General features: G+C 37.6%; 1 protein-coding gene across 4 annotated transcripts in view; it reads left to right on the top strand.

Annotated features, from left to right (window-relative positions):
- The window catches only part of COMMD1 (copper metabolism domain containing 1), a 168732-nt gene that overhangs the window by 57175 nt on the left and 96241 nt on the right, over positions 1–15316 (top strand). For all 4 annotated transcript variants that reach the window (XM_069583072.1, XM_069583074.1, XM_069583075.1 and 1 more), the window contains one exon: positions 7060–7341. In XM_069583072.1, coding sequence (XP_069439173.1) covers positions 7060–7341 — 282 coding nt within the window. The remainder of the gene's footprint in view (positions 1–7059; positions 7342–15316) is intronic.

Below are 15316 nucleotides of genomic sequence, written 5' to 3'. Positions count from 1 at the left end.
TTAAAAGCATTTCTTTCCCTTCAATTTTTGTTGGAATAATTTGAGGAAAGGCATTAACTCTTCTTTAAATGTTTAGTAGAGTTCACCTGTGAAGCCTTCTGGTCCTAGACTTGTTTATTGGGTTTTTTGTTTGTTTGTTTTTTCAGTTACTAATTCAGCTTCACTACTGGTAATTAGCCTGTACATATATATATATATGTATATATATATATTTTTCTGGTTCAGTCTTGGGAGATTGTACATTTCTGGGAATTTATGCATTTCTTCTCAGTTGTCCATTTAATTGGCACATACTTGTTTGTAGTGATCTCTTATGACCCTTTATATTTCTGTGCTGTCAGTTGTAAATTCTCCTTTTTCCCTTCTCATTTTATTTATTGAGGCCTGTGTTTTTTTCCTGATGAGTCTGGCTAAGGTTTATCAATTTGGTGTATCTTTTCAAAGAATCAACTCTTAGTTTCATTGATCTTTTTGTTTTTGTTTTGTTTTAGTCTCTCTTTCATTTATTTCTGCTCTGGTCTTTATTATTTCTTTTTTGTCTATTTTAAAACATTATTGACCTGCACAGAAGAATTTCAAATAATTTATGTAGATACTTGGCCTCCAAGAAGCTGGAGCAGAATTTCCTGTTCCTAAAGTGTGGGCTGCTTATGGTGACTTCCTACCAAAGAGTAGATTATAAGCCCTGTTGCTAACATGTATTCTTGATGTGATATGATGAGAATGACAAGTTACCTCTAGTTTTTCTCCCTGATCCTATAACCCAGGCTAACCATGAGAAAAGCATGAGGCAAATCCTCACTGAGGAATATTCTACACAGTACCTGACTAGTACTCCTCAAAATTGTCAAGATTACCAAATACCAAGAGAGTTTGAAAAACTATCATAGCTAAGGGAAACTTAAGGAGAAATGAAGACTAAATGTAATGTAACTTGGATGGGATCCTGGAACATAAAAAGCACACCAGGTAAAAACTAAGGGAAAATGAATAAAGTATAGACTGTGGTTAATAATAATGTATCAGTATTGATTCAGTAATTGTCACAAGTAAGGTGTAAGGTGTACATAGCCAAGGAAATTGAGTATGTGATACTAACTCTGTACTATTTTCACAGCTTTTCCGTATATCTGTGTTAAACTTTTATTAAAAACATTAAAAAAATTGTAGATGCTACTAGAGCTTTCTATGTGCCTCTCAGATTGCATTCTCCTTATCCTCTGAAGTATTCTCTGACCTGCATTAGGTCTTGATTATCAACCTCATGTATAATATTACATTTTTACTATATATATGTTTTAAATTTATACTATTTTTCATCTGATAAAATTTTATATAAATAGTATCATACCTTTATATATTTGTGTGCAGTTGACTTTTTTGTTGTTCAGCATTGTGTGTGCTTTATTTGTATTGATAAATATAATTCTAATTCATTTACTGTGTGTTAGTCCATTGTTTGTCACTGACCATTTTTGTTGTAGTTCTGGACATTTGGTTGATTCTAATTTATTACTATTACTAATATTGTTGAAATAACTGTTCTTGTATGGGACTCCCAGTGCATAGACATAAGACTTACTTGAAGGTTTTTCCATTGCAGAAGAGTTGTTGAGTTCTAGAATACGTACATCTTAAATTTTGATAAATAATACAAAATACAGTGGCCACAGGACTGGAAAAGGTCAGTTTTCATTCCAATCTCAAAGAAAGGCGATGCCAAAGAGTGTTCAAACTACCTCACAAGTGCACTCATCTCACACGCTAGGAAAGTAATGCTCAAAATTTTCCAGGCTAGGCTTCAGCAGTACCTGAACCATGAACTTCCAGATGTTCAAGCTGGATTTAGAAACAGTAGAGGAACCAGAGATCAAATTACCAGCATCTGCTGGATCATCAAAAAAGCAAGAGAGTTCCACAAAAACATCTACTTTTGCTTTATTGACTACGCCAAAGCCTTTGACTGTGTGGATCACAACAAACTGTGGAAAATTCTTAAAGAGATGGGCATATGAGACCACCTGACCTGCATCCTGAGAAATCTGTATGCAGGTCAAGAAGCAACAGTTAGAAGTGGACATGGAACAACAGACTGGTTCCAAATAGGAAAAGGAGTACGTCAAGGCTGTATATTGTCACCCTGCTTATTTAGCTTATATGCAGAGCGCATCATGTGAAGTGCTGGGATGGATGAAGAACAAGCTGGAATCAAGATGGCTGGAAGAAATATCAATAACCTCAGATAAACAGGTGACACCACCCTTATGACAGAAAGTGAAGAAGACATAAAGTCTCTTGATGAAAGTGAAAGAGGAGAGTGAAAAAATTGGCTTAAAACCCAACATTCAGAAAACTAAGATCATGGCATCCGGTCCCATCACTTCATGGCAAATAGATGGGGAAGCAATGGAAACAGTGACAGACTTTATTTTGGGGGGCTCCAAAATCACTGCAGATGGTGACTGCAGTCATGAAATTAAAAGACACTTGCTTCTTGGAAGAAAAGCTATTACCAACCTAGACAGCATATGAAAAAGCAGAGACATTACTTGACAAACAAAGGTCCGTCTAGTCAAAGCTATGATTTTTCCAGTATTCATGTATGGATGTGAGAGTTGGACTATAAAGAAAGCTGGGCACCAAAGTATTAATGCTTTTGAACTGTGTTGTTGGAGAAGACTCTTGAGAATCCCTTGGACTGCAAGGAAATCCAACTAGTCAATCCTAAAGGAAATCAGTCCTGAATATTCTTTGGAAGGACTGATGTTGAAGCTGAAACTCCAATACTTTGGCCACTTGATGCAAAGAACCGACTCATTGGAAAAGACCTTGATGCTGGGAAAGATTGAAGGTGGAAGGAGAAGGGGACAACAGAGGATGAGATGGTTGGATGGCATCACCCACTCGATGGACATGAGTTTGAGCAAGTTTCAGGAGCTGGTGATGGACAGGGAGGCCTGGCGTGCTGCAGTCCATGGGGTTGCAAAGAGTGGGACAGGACTGAGCAACTAAACTGAACTGAATACAAAATTGCTCTTTGAAAATGTTCTATTCCCACAGCAGTATATGAGAGTTGTCAATAAAGTGAAGAAACAACATTTAGTGTTGTGGAATAGTTTACTTTTTGACAGTTTAATGGATGGGAAGTACTATTAGTCTCAGTTCAGTTCACTTCAGTCAACTCAGTTGTATCTGACTGTTTGTGACCCCATGGACTGCAGCATGCCAGGCCTCCCTGTCCATCACCAGCTCCTGAAACTTGCTCAAACTCATGTCCATCGAGTTGGTGATGCCATCCAACTATTTCATCCTCTGTCATCCCCTTCTCTTCCTGCCTTCAGTCCTTCCCAGCATCAGGGTCTTTTCCAATGAGTCAGTTCTTCACATCAGGTGGCCAAAGTATTAGAGCTTCAGCTTCAACATTAGTCCTTCCAATGAATATTTAGGATTGATTTCCTTTCAGATTGACTGGTTTGATCTCCTTGCAGTCCAAGGGACTCTCAAGAGTCTTCTCCAACAACACAGTACAAAAGCATTAATTCTTTGATGCTCAGCTTTCTTTATGGTCCAACTCTCACATCCATACATTAGTTTACATTTTCTTTATTACTAGTTTAGGTTGCTTTTTTTTAGCCAACTTTTCTACTCTCCTCTTTCACCTTCATCAAGAGGCTCTTTAGTTCCTCTTCACTTTTTGCCATTAGGATGGTGTCATCTGCATATCTGAGGTTATTGATATTTCTCCCGGCAATCTTGATTTCAGCTTGAGCTTCATCCAGCCCAGCATTTCTAATTATGTGCTCTGCATATGAATTAAATAAGCAGGGTGACGTTATACAGCCTTGATGTACTCCTTTCCCTATTTTGAACCAGTCCGTTGTTCCATATCTGGTTCTAACTCTTGCTTCTTGGTTTAATGGATGAGGGAGCTTACATGTCTGAAATAAGGTCCTGGAGCAACACCCCACCATGTGCAGCAGACGGTAGGGCGGACATGGTGGCAGGTTTCACTCCTTGGTGGAAGGGATAGTTTAGTCACTTATTTGTGTCCATATGGAAGAGGAGATTGCCAATTGTAGGGGGAATTACGTCAGATTTGCTCAGTGGTTACCAGGGAAATCAGAGGCCCACACCCCTCATCAGCCTTCACCCCTCATCAGCCTTTTGATGAAAAGAGCCACTTTCTGGAGCCTGGGACAAGTTTGTAAGGTCAGCCATGTGAGTAAAGCAGGTGCTGTTAGGCAGGGGATATACAGAGAACAAGAGAACAGCCATCTTGAGTGACCTGACTGTAGAGTTCTTTTTAACCTTAAATGAAATACATATGTAATTATAATTCACATATAATAAAGTTAATATGCATAATTTCTAATCAATATGGTGTCATGAGTATAATGTAAAGTTATGAGGAAAATGAAAAAGTGAAGTAATTTTAAATGTATATTTAAAAATGTGAATGTTGAGGAACTTTTGCTTCCACTAAGACTTTGCTTCCATTGCACAGTTTCAATCCTTGGTCAGGAACTAAGGTCCTGGATGCCATGTGGTGCAGTAAAAAAAAAAAAAAAAGTAAATGTTGAAGCATTACTGAATTAGAACATATAATGAATTAAATACTTATAGGTATATGTAGCATCATTGTGAATGTGCAGCAATAAGTGCAGACAGATAATATGGTTTGGTAGTTTAGCTATAAAAATACGAATGGTATTGCCTCTGGTAATGAGATTTTGTAAAATGCTCAATAGCCTGTTTATAAAGTTCTGACCAAACCAAAGTACAAGCTATGTTAGTTGCATTCCTGGAAAATTCAGAACTTACTAAAACTGTGCAAAAAATACTTTTTTTTTTAATGCAAAAAGTAAAAGAGTAGTTTCTAGGTCCAAGTAATTATAAACAGGTTTTCTTTCCACATGATCTTAGATGGGACACTGCCAAGTCATGTGTGACGTGTCAGTTTTTTTTGTAGCATGTTCTTGAGCAAGGGTTGGCAAACTACATTCTGCAGGACACACTGTTTGGGCAAAAAAAAAATAGAGAGAAAACTATGTTATAGAGATGGTAACGCATTTTTTTAGGTGAGTCGATTCCAGTTCAAGGTATTATTGATTGGAATCCAATCAAAATAACTTCTGTCACAAGTGAAGTTAAATCAGAGTAGATTTCTTGATATGCTTTGAGGAAAAGAATGATACACATCACCTGTGTTGTGCTGTGATATTGTGATGCAAAGTGCCAGTGGAAATAATTTTATTTAATTATAATATACAAGTTAATGTTTCTGTTGAGTCACATAGGCAGAAATTTTGGATCCTTATACCTGGTAAATAGGCAGATATTCAGTAAATGTATGTTGAATTGTGAGAAATGCCTTTAATGTATGTTCTAACATTTACTGTACAATTTTTATATTAATAGAAGAATGAAAGACAACATGTTTGTCTTTCAGCCTCTGTTCCACCCATTCGGCCTATATTCTATGTGTACACTACCTGCCTTTACATTCCTCTGTTCTAATGCTTAAGTTTAGGTAGAACTTTGGCTTCCAAATGATAGCTATACATCTTAAACTATTTTGAATAGTAAATGGGATATTTTTTGGTGTCTACAGGTGGAAAAGATGCTGAGATAACATGGAGTTGAAGAGAGGTCTGTAGGGACCAGGGCCTTGGGGATTACAGAACAGGGATATCACGCCATTAGAATCCATTTTCATCTTTTTTTGCAGTCAGATATTTTGCCAGAAAATCAAAGATGACTGTTTGCAACCATCTAGCCTCATATTCTTCTGGTACCATCACACCCAAGCGGCAAGACCACTTCTCCACCTACTCTAAATTGGGAGATTAATTTGGGTCAGTCATTGTGCCCAGAGAAAGGAGGTATTGTATTTTGGTTTGGAACTCTTGGTCAGGCAGGGGAAAGCTTGTTCTGAGATGAAGTATTAAACATCACTGTCCTATCCAAGGCTCCGTTGCCTGAGCCCTTTGATGATTTCCCACTTCAGTTTAGCTGCTTATTCTTCTCAGAACAGCAGTGGCAGTTAAGGTTTGAAAATTTATGGAAAAGCATAATGTAGTATACTTTAGAGTAGTATTATTGAATATGAACTATTTGGTTGAAGATAGGCTACAAATCTAAAATAATACATTAACAAAATTTATTTAGTACTTCTTATGGACAAGGCATCACACATTTATAGTATATCAAACCAAGCCTGGCTATAAGGCACTGTGAAATTATGTAAGATTTCATCAGAGCTCTAATTCATTTTACTCTCATTTTATTATTTTATTTTTATATTTTTGTTATTTTCTCATCATGGAACTGGATATTTATAGATTATAGTTATTAATAGAGAATTTGAGTGATGTGGATTTTTTTTTTCTTTTGGCCACGGCTTATGGCTTCTGAGATCTTTGTTCCTCAACCAGGGAATGAATCTGGGTCCTCAGCAGTGAGAGCATGGACTCCCGTCTACTGGACCACCAGGGAATTCCCAATGTGAAATTTTTAACAGTAGCTTTTCTGATATTCAGTATTTTCAAAGGGAATATTTTTGTACTTATGAAGAGCTTATTCTCATTACTGTCTTTTGATGACCTTCAAAAAAGATTTATTTATTTGGCTGTGCTAGGTCTTCATTGCTGTGCATGGGCTTTGTCTAGTTGCATCCAGCGTGGACCGCTCTCTAGTTGGAGTGCATGGCCTTCTCATCGTGATGGCTTCTCTTGTTGTGGAGCGCGGGCCCTAGGGCCTGTGGGCGTCAGTAGTTGTGGGGCATGGTTCCAGTAGTTATGGCTCGCAGACTCTGGAGTGCTGGCTCAGTTATTGTGCTGCAGCAGGCTTAGTTGCTCCATAGCATGTGGGATCCTTCCGAACCAGGGGTTGAATCTGTGTCCCCTGACTCTCAACCACTGGACCGCCAGGGAAGGCCTTGACCCTCTTTGAAAGCTTTTTCAGTGATTAAGAATCATTTAAAAGTGTGATCTGTAGTTAAGAAACTATGTTTTTCTAGTTACCTACCAAATTCAAATTTATTCCTTTTTCTGTTTTTAGTCTATTGCATCTGCAGACATGGATTTCAACCAGCTGGAGGCATTTTTGACTGCTCAAACCAAAAAGCAAGGAGGGATCACATCTGAGCAAGCTGCTGTCATTTCCAAGTTCTGGAAAAGCCATAAGACAAAAATCCGAGAGAGTCTTATGAACCAGAGCTGCTGGGACAGAGGGCTTCGGGGCTTGAGCTGGAGAGTTGATGGCAAATCACAGTCAAGACACTCAGCTCAAATACATACTCCTGTTGCCATCATGGAGCTGGAAATAGGGAGAAGTGGACAGGTGAGTTCAAACTTCGATCCATTTCCCTTTGTAAACTATATTTTCTATTATATATTAGCCATACATTCTGAACAATTTATTTTACAGTCTTTGTTTGCAGAGATAATAATAGGAAAAGAGTCTTCTTTTTAGAATCCTTTTTCAGAGATAGAAATCATCTGAAAATGTGGATATTCTCAATTGTGGATTGAGTCTTAAAGCCACCAGCCTCTGGTATAGCTATCTCAGAGGAGCAAAATGGATCAATAAGGTGACTGCACAGAAGTTGGCCACTGCTCCCTTTTGGTTAGGTGTCATATTCAGAAAATCCAAGGCAATGATAAAGATGCTAAATAAAGACCAGAAATTAAGATTAAACAACACAGAACGAAACTAACTCACAAAACTCGTCTTTATAGGCATTCGGGTATAAGAGGCCATGTATTTTAATTGCAATATTGTCCTAAAGACCCTGAGTATGTGCTATTTCTGTCCCTGAGCCTACAAATAATTTTAAATTGATAATGATTATTTACAAAACAGTACTGCTTTCCTTGTGATGGAGAAGGAAATGGCAACCCATTCCAGTACTCTTGCCTGGAGAATTCCACGGACAAAGGAGCCTGATGGGCTCCAGTCCATGGGATCACAAAGAGTCGGACATGACTGAGCAACTCTCACTCACTCACTCACTGCTTTCCTTTCATTTTCCAGTGTCATTATGGCAGACATCCACATGGCTTTTCTTGAAGTCAGTTTGAACTGGCAGTCAGGTGACTGCCAGATCAGACTTTTAATGACCTGGTATATGTCTTTTGGGGAGAAAAAAGCAGCAACTTGTAATTAAGAAGAGAAAACCCAGATCACCGAATTAGCTAATTAGATTTATTTCCATGTAAATAATCAAATAAGTGGTTCTGTTACATGCTATAATAGAAATGTATTTCTTTTCTTCTAATAAGGAGAACATTTTTTTAGCTGGCAGATTTCCTCACATATTCCCTTCTTGAGTTTCTTAGGATTGTTCAGTATTTGTAGTTCCCTAATGACTTTTTAATTGTAATTTAAAAGATAATCCCTTTTTAAAAATTGTACTTTTGCAAAATTTATTTTGAGATCCTTTTATTCCTTTATTTTCAAGCCTTTATGACTTTGGTTTCTCTAATCCTAAAGTCCGTTTTCTTAACCACTCCAATTATTCCTAGACCAAAAATCAGACATTTAAAAAGGTACAGAAAGTATTCTTGGATATTTCAGTTTCACTAGCCATTTGTATAGGCTATTCATTTTTTATTCTGGCAGTAGTGATTATTTCATTTTGTCTTCTAGTATTTGTTATTTGGGCAAGAAGATGCAAACATGTGTATTTGCTTTGACTTTCCTAGAAAACCATGTGCTGTGCTAATAAGTCACTTCAGTTGTGTCCGATTCTTTGCCACCCTGGTAGCCCACCAGGCTTCTCTGCCCATGGGATTCTCCAGGCAAGAATACTGGAGTGGGTAGCCATGCCCTCCTCTAGGGGATCTTCGCAACCCAGGGATCAAACCCGCGTCTCTTAACCTCTTCTGATTAGCAGGCGGGTTCTTTACCACTAAGTGCCACCTGGGAAGAAAACTATTATAGTGTTCCTTTAACTTGATATTTTCCTAGTATTTTTTAAGCTAGGGTTTATAATGTGCCTTTTGATTTTATATGCCATCTAAACTTACTGGGTACTGACACAGGGATTTTAAAAATCTATTTTTGAGTTCCTATGATTTTCCTTTCATTTTGTTAGCTAAAGTAATTAAAAAAAACTTTTTTAAAAATGGTGAAATGGTTTTTTGTCGATCAGTAATTCTAAACGTCACTACAGATGTTTTTTAGCTAGCTTCAGGAACATTTCATGATTACTTAGAATAAGTTGGTAAGCTTTTTTTTAAGAGGACAGATATTTTAGGCTTGACAGCTATATAGTTTCTGTCACAAATACTCATCTTTCTTGCTGCAGCTCAGAAGCAGCCACAGGCAGTATGTAAACAAATGAGCATTGCTGTTTTTCTAGAAGGTTCACCTATTTCAGTAGAATCAATAGGTCCTAGAAGTCAGAGAGTCTTTCAGCACTCGTCTAAGGTAAATTACGTAGATGAGGTGACATATATGCCCATTTTCTAGAGAAGGTATACGAGGCAGATAAGTGACTTGCTTTAGACACAGCTGCTAAGTGGTTAAGTGAGAATTAAAATGGGGATCACCAGACCTAGTTTTTCCAAAAATCATTGACGCCTGCATCGAGGAGCTTTTTTAGCTTCTCACAGTAGTCTGTGTCAAGAAAATATGTTAGGTATACAATGTGGTAATCAAGAGCATTGATAGGAATATCACTGAGCAATAAGAGGGAAAGGACTTTTGATATACACAACAAAATGGTTGAATCTCAAAATCATTTGCTGAGTGAAATAAGTCAAATGAAAAGTTTTTTTAGCATAATATATGATTCTACTCATATAAAATCCTAGAAAATGCAAAGTAACCTATAGTGACAGGAAGCAGCTGCCTAGGCATAAGAATAGAGAGAGGGATGAAGTTAGATTACAGAAAAGTGAAGTCGCTCAGTCATGTCCGACTCTTTGTGACCCCATAGACTGTAGCCTACCAGGCTCCTCCATCCATGGGATTTTCCAGGTAAGAGTACTAGAGTGGGTTGCCATTTCCTTCTCCAGAGTATCTTCCTGACCCAGGGATCAAACCCTGATCTCCCGCATTGTAGGCAGACACTTTACTGTCTGAGCCAGCAGGGAAGGCCTAGATTACAGAGGGGTGCATGAAAATTTTTAAGTGTGGTAGAAATGTTTCTGTTCATTGTGACAGCAGGTTTATGGACATATATGTACATCAAACTTATGAAATTGCATACTTTAGATATGCAGTTTATTATACATTATTTATACTTCAAAGTTGTAAAGAAAATGATCACTATGCAAGTGATTGGATATGTACTTAAACCCACAAAAATTCTTTGATTGCAAATATATTCTTAAACCAAGAAAAGGTGTAAAGAAAAAAGTAAACTGTAATAGAAACTAGACTGGTGGTAAAATATACAACCCAGATCCTACTGGAAATGTTTTTGTGAGACCTGGATCCTTGGTTAGTACTTCTGTCAGCTTCTAGGTGAATGTTATTTATGACATACTCTACTAAGTCAAGTTACCAATTTTTAGAACATACATAGGCAACAAAGGCAAATTTATTTTCACAGTACTGTCATTGGATGAGTTTGTTAGAGAATTAATGATGCTAGGGTCTTAAGAGGTTGCTTCTAAGAAGAATGATCAACTTTTCTGAACTCTGGTGTGTATGTCTATTCATATATCTCAATCAACTAAATCACTGTGTTCATTTTGTGTCATTTTAAATCAGTGGTTCTTGTTCAATGCTGCATATAAGGATGAGTTTTGGATCTTTAACAGTTTTCATGCCCTGGACATATTTCACACTAATTAAATAAGAATCTGTGGAAGGCTTCCCCAGTGGCTCAGTAATAAAGAATCTGCCTTCCAATGCAGAAGACATAGGTTTGATCCCTGATCTAGGAAGATCGCACATGCCGTGGAACACCTAAGCCTGTGGGCCGCAATTACTGAGCTTGTTCTCTAGAGCCCAGGGGCCTCAACTGCCGAGCCCACATGCCACAGTTGCTGAAGCCTGCCTGCCTAGAACCTGTGCTCCACATCAAGAGAAGCCACTGCATAGAGAAGCCCGTATATTGCAACCAGAGAGTAGCCTCGCTAGTCTCAACTAGAGAAAAGTCCGCGCAGCAACAAAGACCCAGCACAGCCAAAAATGTAATAAATTAAAAAAAAAAATAAAAAAGAGAAGAATCTGTGGGAATGGGACCTGGGCATCAGTGTTCTTTAAAATTGGTGATTTCAAAAAAAGAGTGGGGACTTTCCAGGCCATCCAGTGGTTAAGACTCCACTGCAGGGGTTACAGGTTTGATTCTCGGTCGGGAAACTAAAATCCTGCATGCCCTTTAGTGTGGCCAAAATACAAACAAACAAACAAAAAGCCAACTAAACTGGTGATTTCAGTATTCATCTAGGATTGAGAACTACTGTGTTAAAGGTAGCAAAATACTCTGATTTAAAATGTTAACAGAGCTTGGCATTAAATTTTTACAGTGAGAATGATGTTGGCCTGTTAGTTCTACTTGCCATAATTTGTGAAGTGTTTGAGGACTATTTAGAAAAGGCAGAGGAACCAGAGATCAAACATCTATTGGATCATAGAACAAGCAAGAGAGTTTCAGAAAAACATCTCCTTCTGCTTTATTGACTACACTAAAGCCTTCGACTATGTGGATCATGACAAACTGTGGAAAATTCTTCAGGAGATGGGAATATCAGACCACCTGACCTGGCTCCTGAGAAATCTGTATGTAGGTCAAGAAACAACAGTTAGAATAGGTCATGGGACAACAAACTGGTTCCAAATTGGGAAAGGAGTATGTCAAGGCTGTATATTGTCACTGTGCTTATTTAACTTATATACAGAGTACATCATGCTAAATGCTGGGTACATCATGCTAAATGGGTGAAGCACAAGCTGGAATCAAGATTGCCAGGAGAAATATCAATACCTCAGATATGCAGATGACACCACCCTTATGGCAGAAAGTGAAGAGGAGCTAAAGAGCCTCTTGATGAAAGTGAAAGAGGAGACTGAAAAACCTGGCTTAAAACTCAACATTCGAAAAACAAAGATCATGGCATCTGGCCCATCACTTCATGGCAAATAGATGGGGAAACAATGGGAACAGTGACAGACTTTATTGCAGATGGTGACTGCAGCCATGAAACTAAAAGATGCTTGCTTCATGGAAGAAAAGCTATGACAAACCTGGATAGCATATTAAAAAGAAGAGACATTACTTTGCCAACAAAAGTCTGTCTAGTCAAAGTTATGATTTTTCCGGTAGTCACATGTGGATGTGAGAGTTGGACCATAGAGAAAGCTGAGCGCCAAAACACCTGATTCTTCCAAACTGTGGTGTTGGAGAAGACTCCTGAGAGTCCCTTGGACAGCAAGGAGATCCAACCAGTCTATCCTAAAGGAAGTCAGTCCTGAGTATTCATTGGAAGGACTGATGCTGAAGCGGAAGCTCCAATACTTTGGCCACCTGATGCGAAGAACTGACTCATTGGAAAAGACCCTGATGCTGGGAAAGACTGAAGGCAGGAGAAGAAGGGGACGACAGAGGATGAATAGTTGGATGGCATCACTGACTTGATGGACATGAGTTTGAGCAAGCTGTGGGAGTTGGTGATGGACAAGGAATCCTGGTGTGCTCTGGCTTCAAAGAGCTGGACATGACTGAGCGACTGAACTGACTGAGGGCTATTTATTCAGGTACTAGATGTGGTGGTGGTAGGTTTTTGGGTCCCCCTCAACTCCCTGCTTAAGTTTCTCTCTCCTACCCAGTTTGTCTGCATTACTTCTTTCTTTGGTCCAAAAAGTACATTTGACAGTTGGCAGCCAAGTGCATGTATTACCTCTTTTTTTTTTCTTGTTAACTGCAATATATAATACCTTTGAAGTATGAGGAAGCCAAAGTAATAGAGAAGTTACTAAGGAAGTAAATATTTATGGAAGTATGCAAAGCTAGAGAAAATGACTATGCACTAGTAACCTAATTACTTTTCTTGTAGTAAATGTTTTTCTTCTAACAGAAATAAAATTTTTGCAGGAATAAAACATGAATTGAGTTGTAAAAGTACACAGAAAACTTTGAGGTGAACATTTCATGTCCAAAGGGAAGAACATCAGTGCTTTACTTGTATAATTGATATCCTTTCTAATTTTATCATAAATCATAGAGAGACCTAAGCCTTGAGGACTGGCATGTATATTTAGGAAAGTTTCATTGTTTTGCTTACTTCGTCAGAACCACTGTTGTGTTTGTCTTTCCTGGAACTGAAATAGAATTTCTCATAGAATGTTTTTCTTTTTTTAAACAGTAATGTTCTTTGGCGAGGGCGGGGGGTGGGGGTGGGGGTGGGGATTGTTTATATGCTTAGTAGAGTCTCGTATATAGTTATTTCTCTCTTTTGAGCCTCAATTTTGACTTTTTATAAAGACATGTTAGTTTTTCTTTTGTAAGTTCCTCTTTTTCAAGACCAGTAAGACATTTTGTGAGGAAATATTTTGCCACAACTTCCATGCTAAACCATCTAGTAGTAAATTATTTCTTCTTTCCTCTGCTAAATTGTTTTTTCTCAAGTATTTAGAGATTCCCCACCTGTAGAGATCCTGAAGTATAAAGCTCTGTTTCTTTCTTGTTATTAAAAAAAAAAAAAGGCTAATGTTGTTGCCTTTTCTAGACAGAGTTTTAGTGTATCAAGCACTCTAGTTTGGGGCTAGGTTTTTAGCCAACATAGGGAAGAAGTAGAGTCTACCTTTACTGTTTTTTTTTTTTTTTTCCTGCCGGTCTCATCAGATGTGCAGTCCTGTCATTTTCAAGCAGTTAGATAAGTTAGATAAGATATGCGATATCAAGAGATTATATACAATGGTGAGTGAGTATCAGTGAAAGTTGCTCAGTCATGTCAGACCCCAGGGACTGTAGCCCCCCGGCTCCTCTGTTCATGGAATTCTCCAGACAAGAATACCGGATTGGGGAGCCATTTCCTTCTCCAAGAGATCTTCCCAACTCAGGAATCAAACTTGGGTCTCCTGCATTGCACACGGATTCTTTACCGTCTGAGCCGCCAGGAAGCCCAAACAATAATAACCATGCTCTTATTTCTTGGATCAAGACAGATTTGGCTCTGGATTAAAAGGCCAGTATTTTGTCTGAAACATAGGTAAATATCTAATCTCAAAGAAAGTAATCACTTATTTTTAATTTGCACAATTCCTTCTAAAACAATGTACACTGATCTCCTTGTTTAATTCTGTTTGGTAAGGAGCAAGAACCTACTAAAACCTGAGTAATAATCAGTTTTATGTCAAGCGCTCTTACATACTATTGTAGACTCTTAAGCCTGAGCATAGCCACCACAACTCCCTGCTTTGTGTCCTAGGAGAAGAAGCAAAGTTTAAAACACATTCTCTCTTTCTCATGCCTTTCTCTTTTACATACATATTTATACACTTATCTGTATATGTATCAGTATGTGGGGAAATTTGTAAGGATGGGATATAGAGAATTAACACTTGGTCACCATTTTGAGATCACGTTGCAATAGCTTGGATAATCTTATTTAGTTATACAAGTTGTAATGCTTGGCCTATTTCTGATAATTCTTGTTTTTAAAGTTGGATTTTCACTTTTAACAATGTAATAAAGGAAAGCCTCCAGAGAAATTAGTCAAACTAATCTAACAAAGCACTCTTTGTCAGTATGGATTGATGAAATTTAACAGCTTGAGGATGCTTTAAATCAATTTAGAATACTTTTTTTTAATAGAGGAATTTTCCATTTTATGTTTTATATAAAGTTTCAAATATTGGGTTTATTTAAACTTTAGTTCTAAATAGGTCAACCCTTTTTGTAGCTCTAAGATATATTTCATATTAGTTTGTTTTCTAAAGTTGTAGTCCTAAACTTACAGTTGCAAGATATAATTTGTAGAAGGACAGTGCCCAAGGTCTATAACAACACAGAAAATAAATAGAGTAAAAAATTTGGCCCTCATTGAAAGCCGTTGTGATTTTTATTGTGTTCATTGTTGTTAAACAAACATGGAGACCCAAAACTTAATATTCAAATTCTGGCTAACTCTGAATTAGCTATTTGCAAAAATACCTTGTACAGAAGGAAATGTTTTACAAAAGAAAAAAGATGCTAGAAAACTTTTGTTAGCATTTCTAATTAGAATGAAGAGAAAATAGGTAATAGCCAGTGGGGGGGAAAATTTAAGTGATCATCTAGTTTTGAAACAATTAAAACCAGAACTTTTTAGTAGTCGATAATTTACCAGTTAAAAAGTTGGCATTTTGGGGTATTTTAATG

This window comes from Ovis canadensis, chromosome 3, assembly GCF_042477335.2.
Source record: "Ovis canadensis isolate MfBH-ARS-UI-01 breed Bighorn chromosome 3, ARS-UI_OviCan_v2, whole genome shotgun sequence".
Lineage (NCBI taxonomy): Eukaryota > Metazoa > Chordata > Mammalia > Artiodactyla > Bovidae > Ovis > Ovis canadensis.
This window is presented reverse-complemented; position numbering and strand designations above follow the sequence as displayed.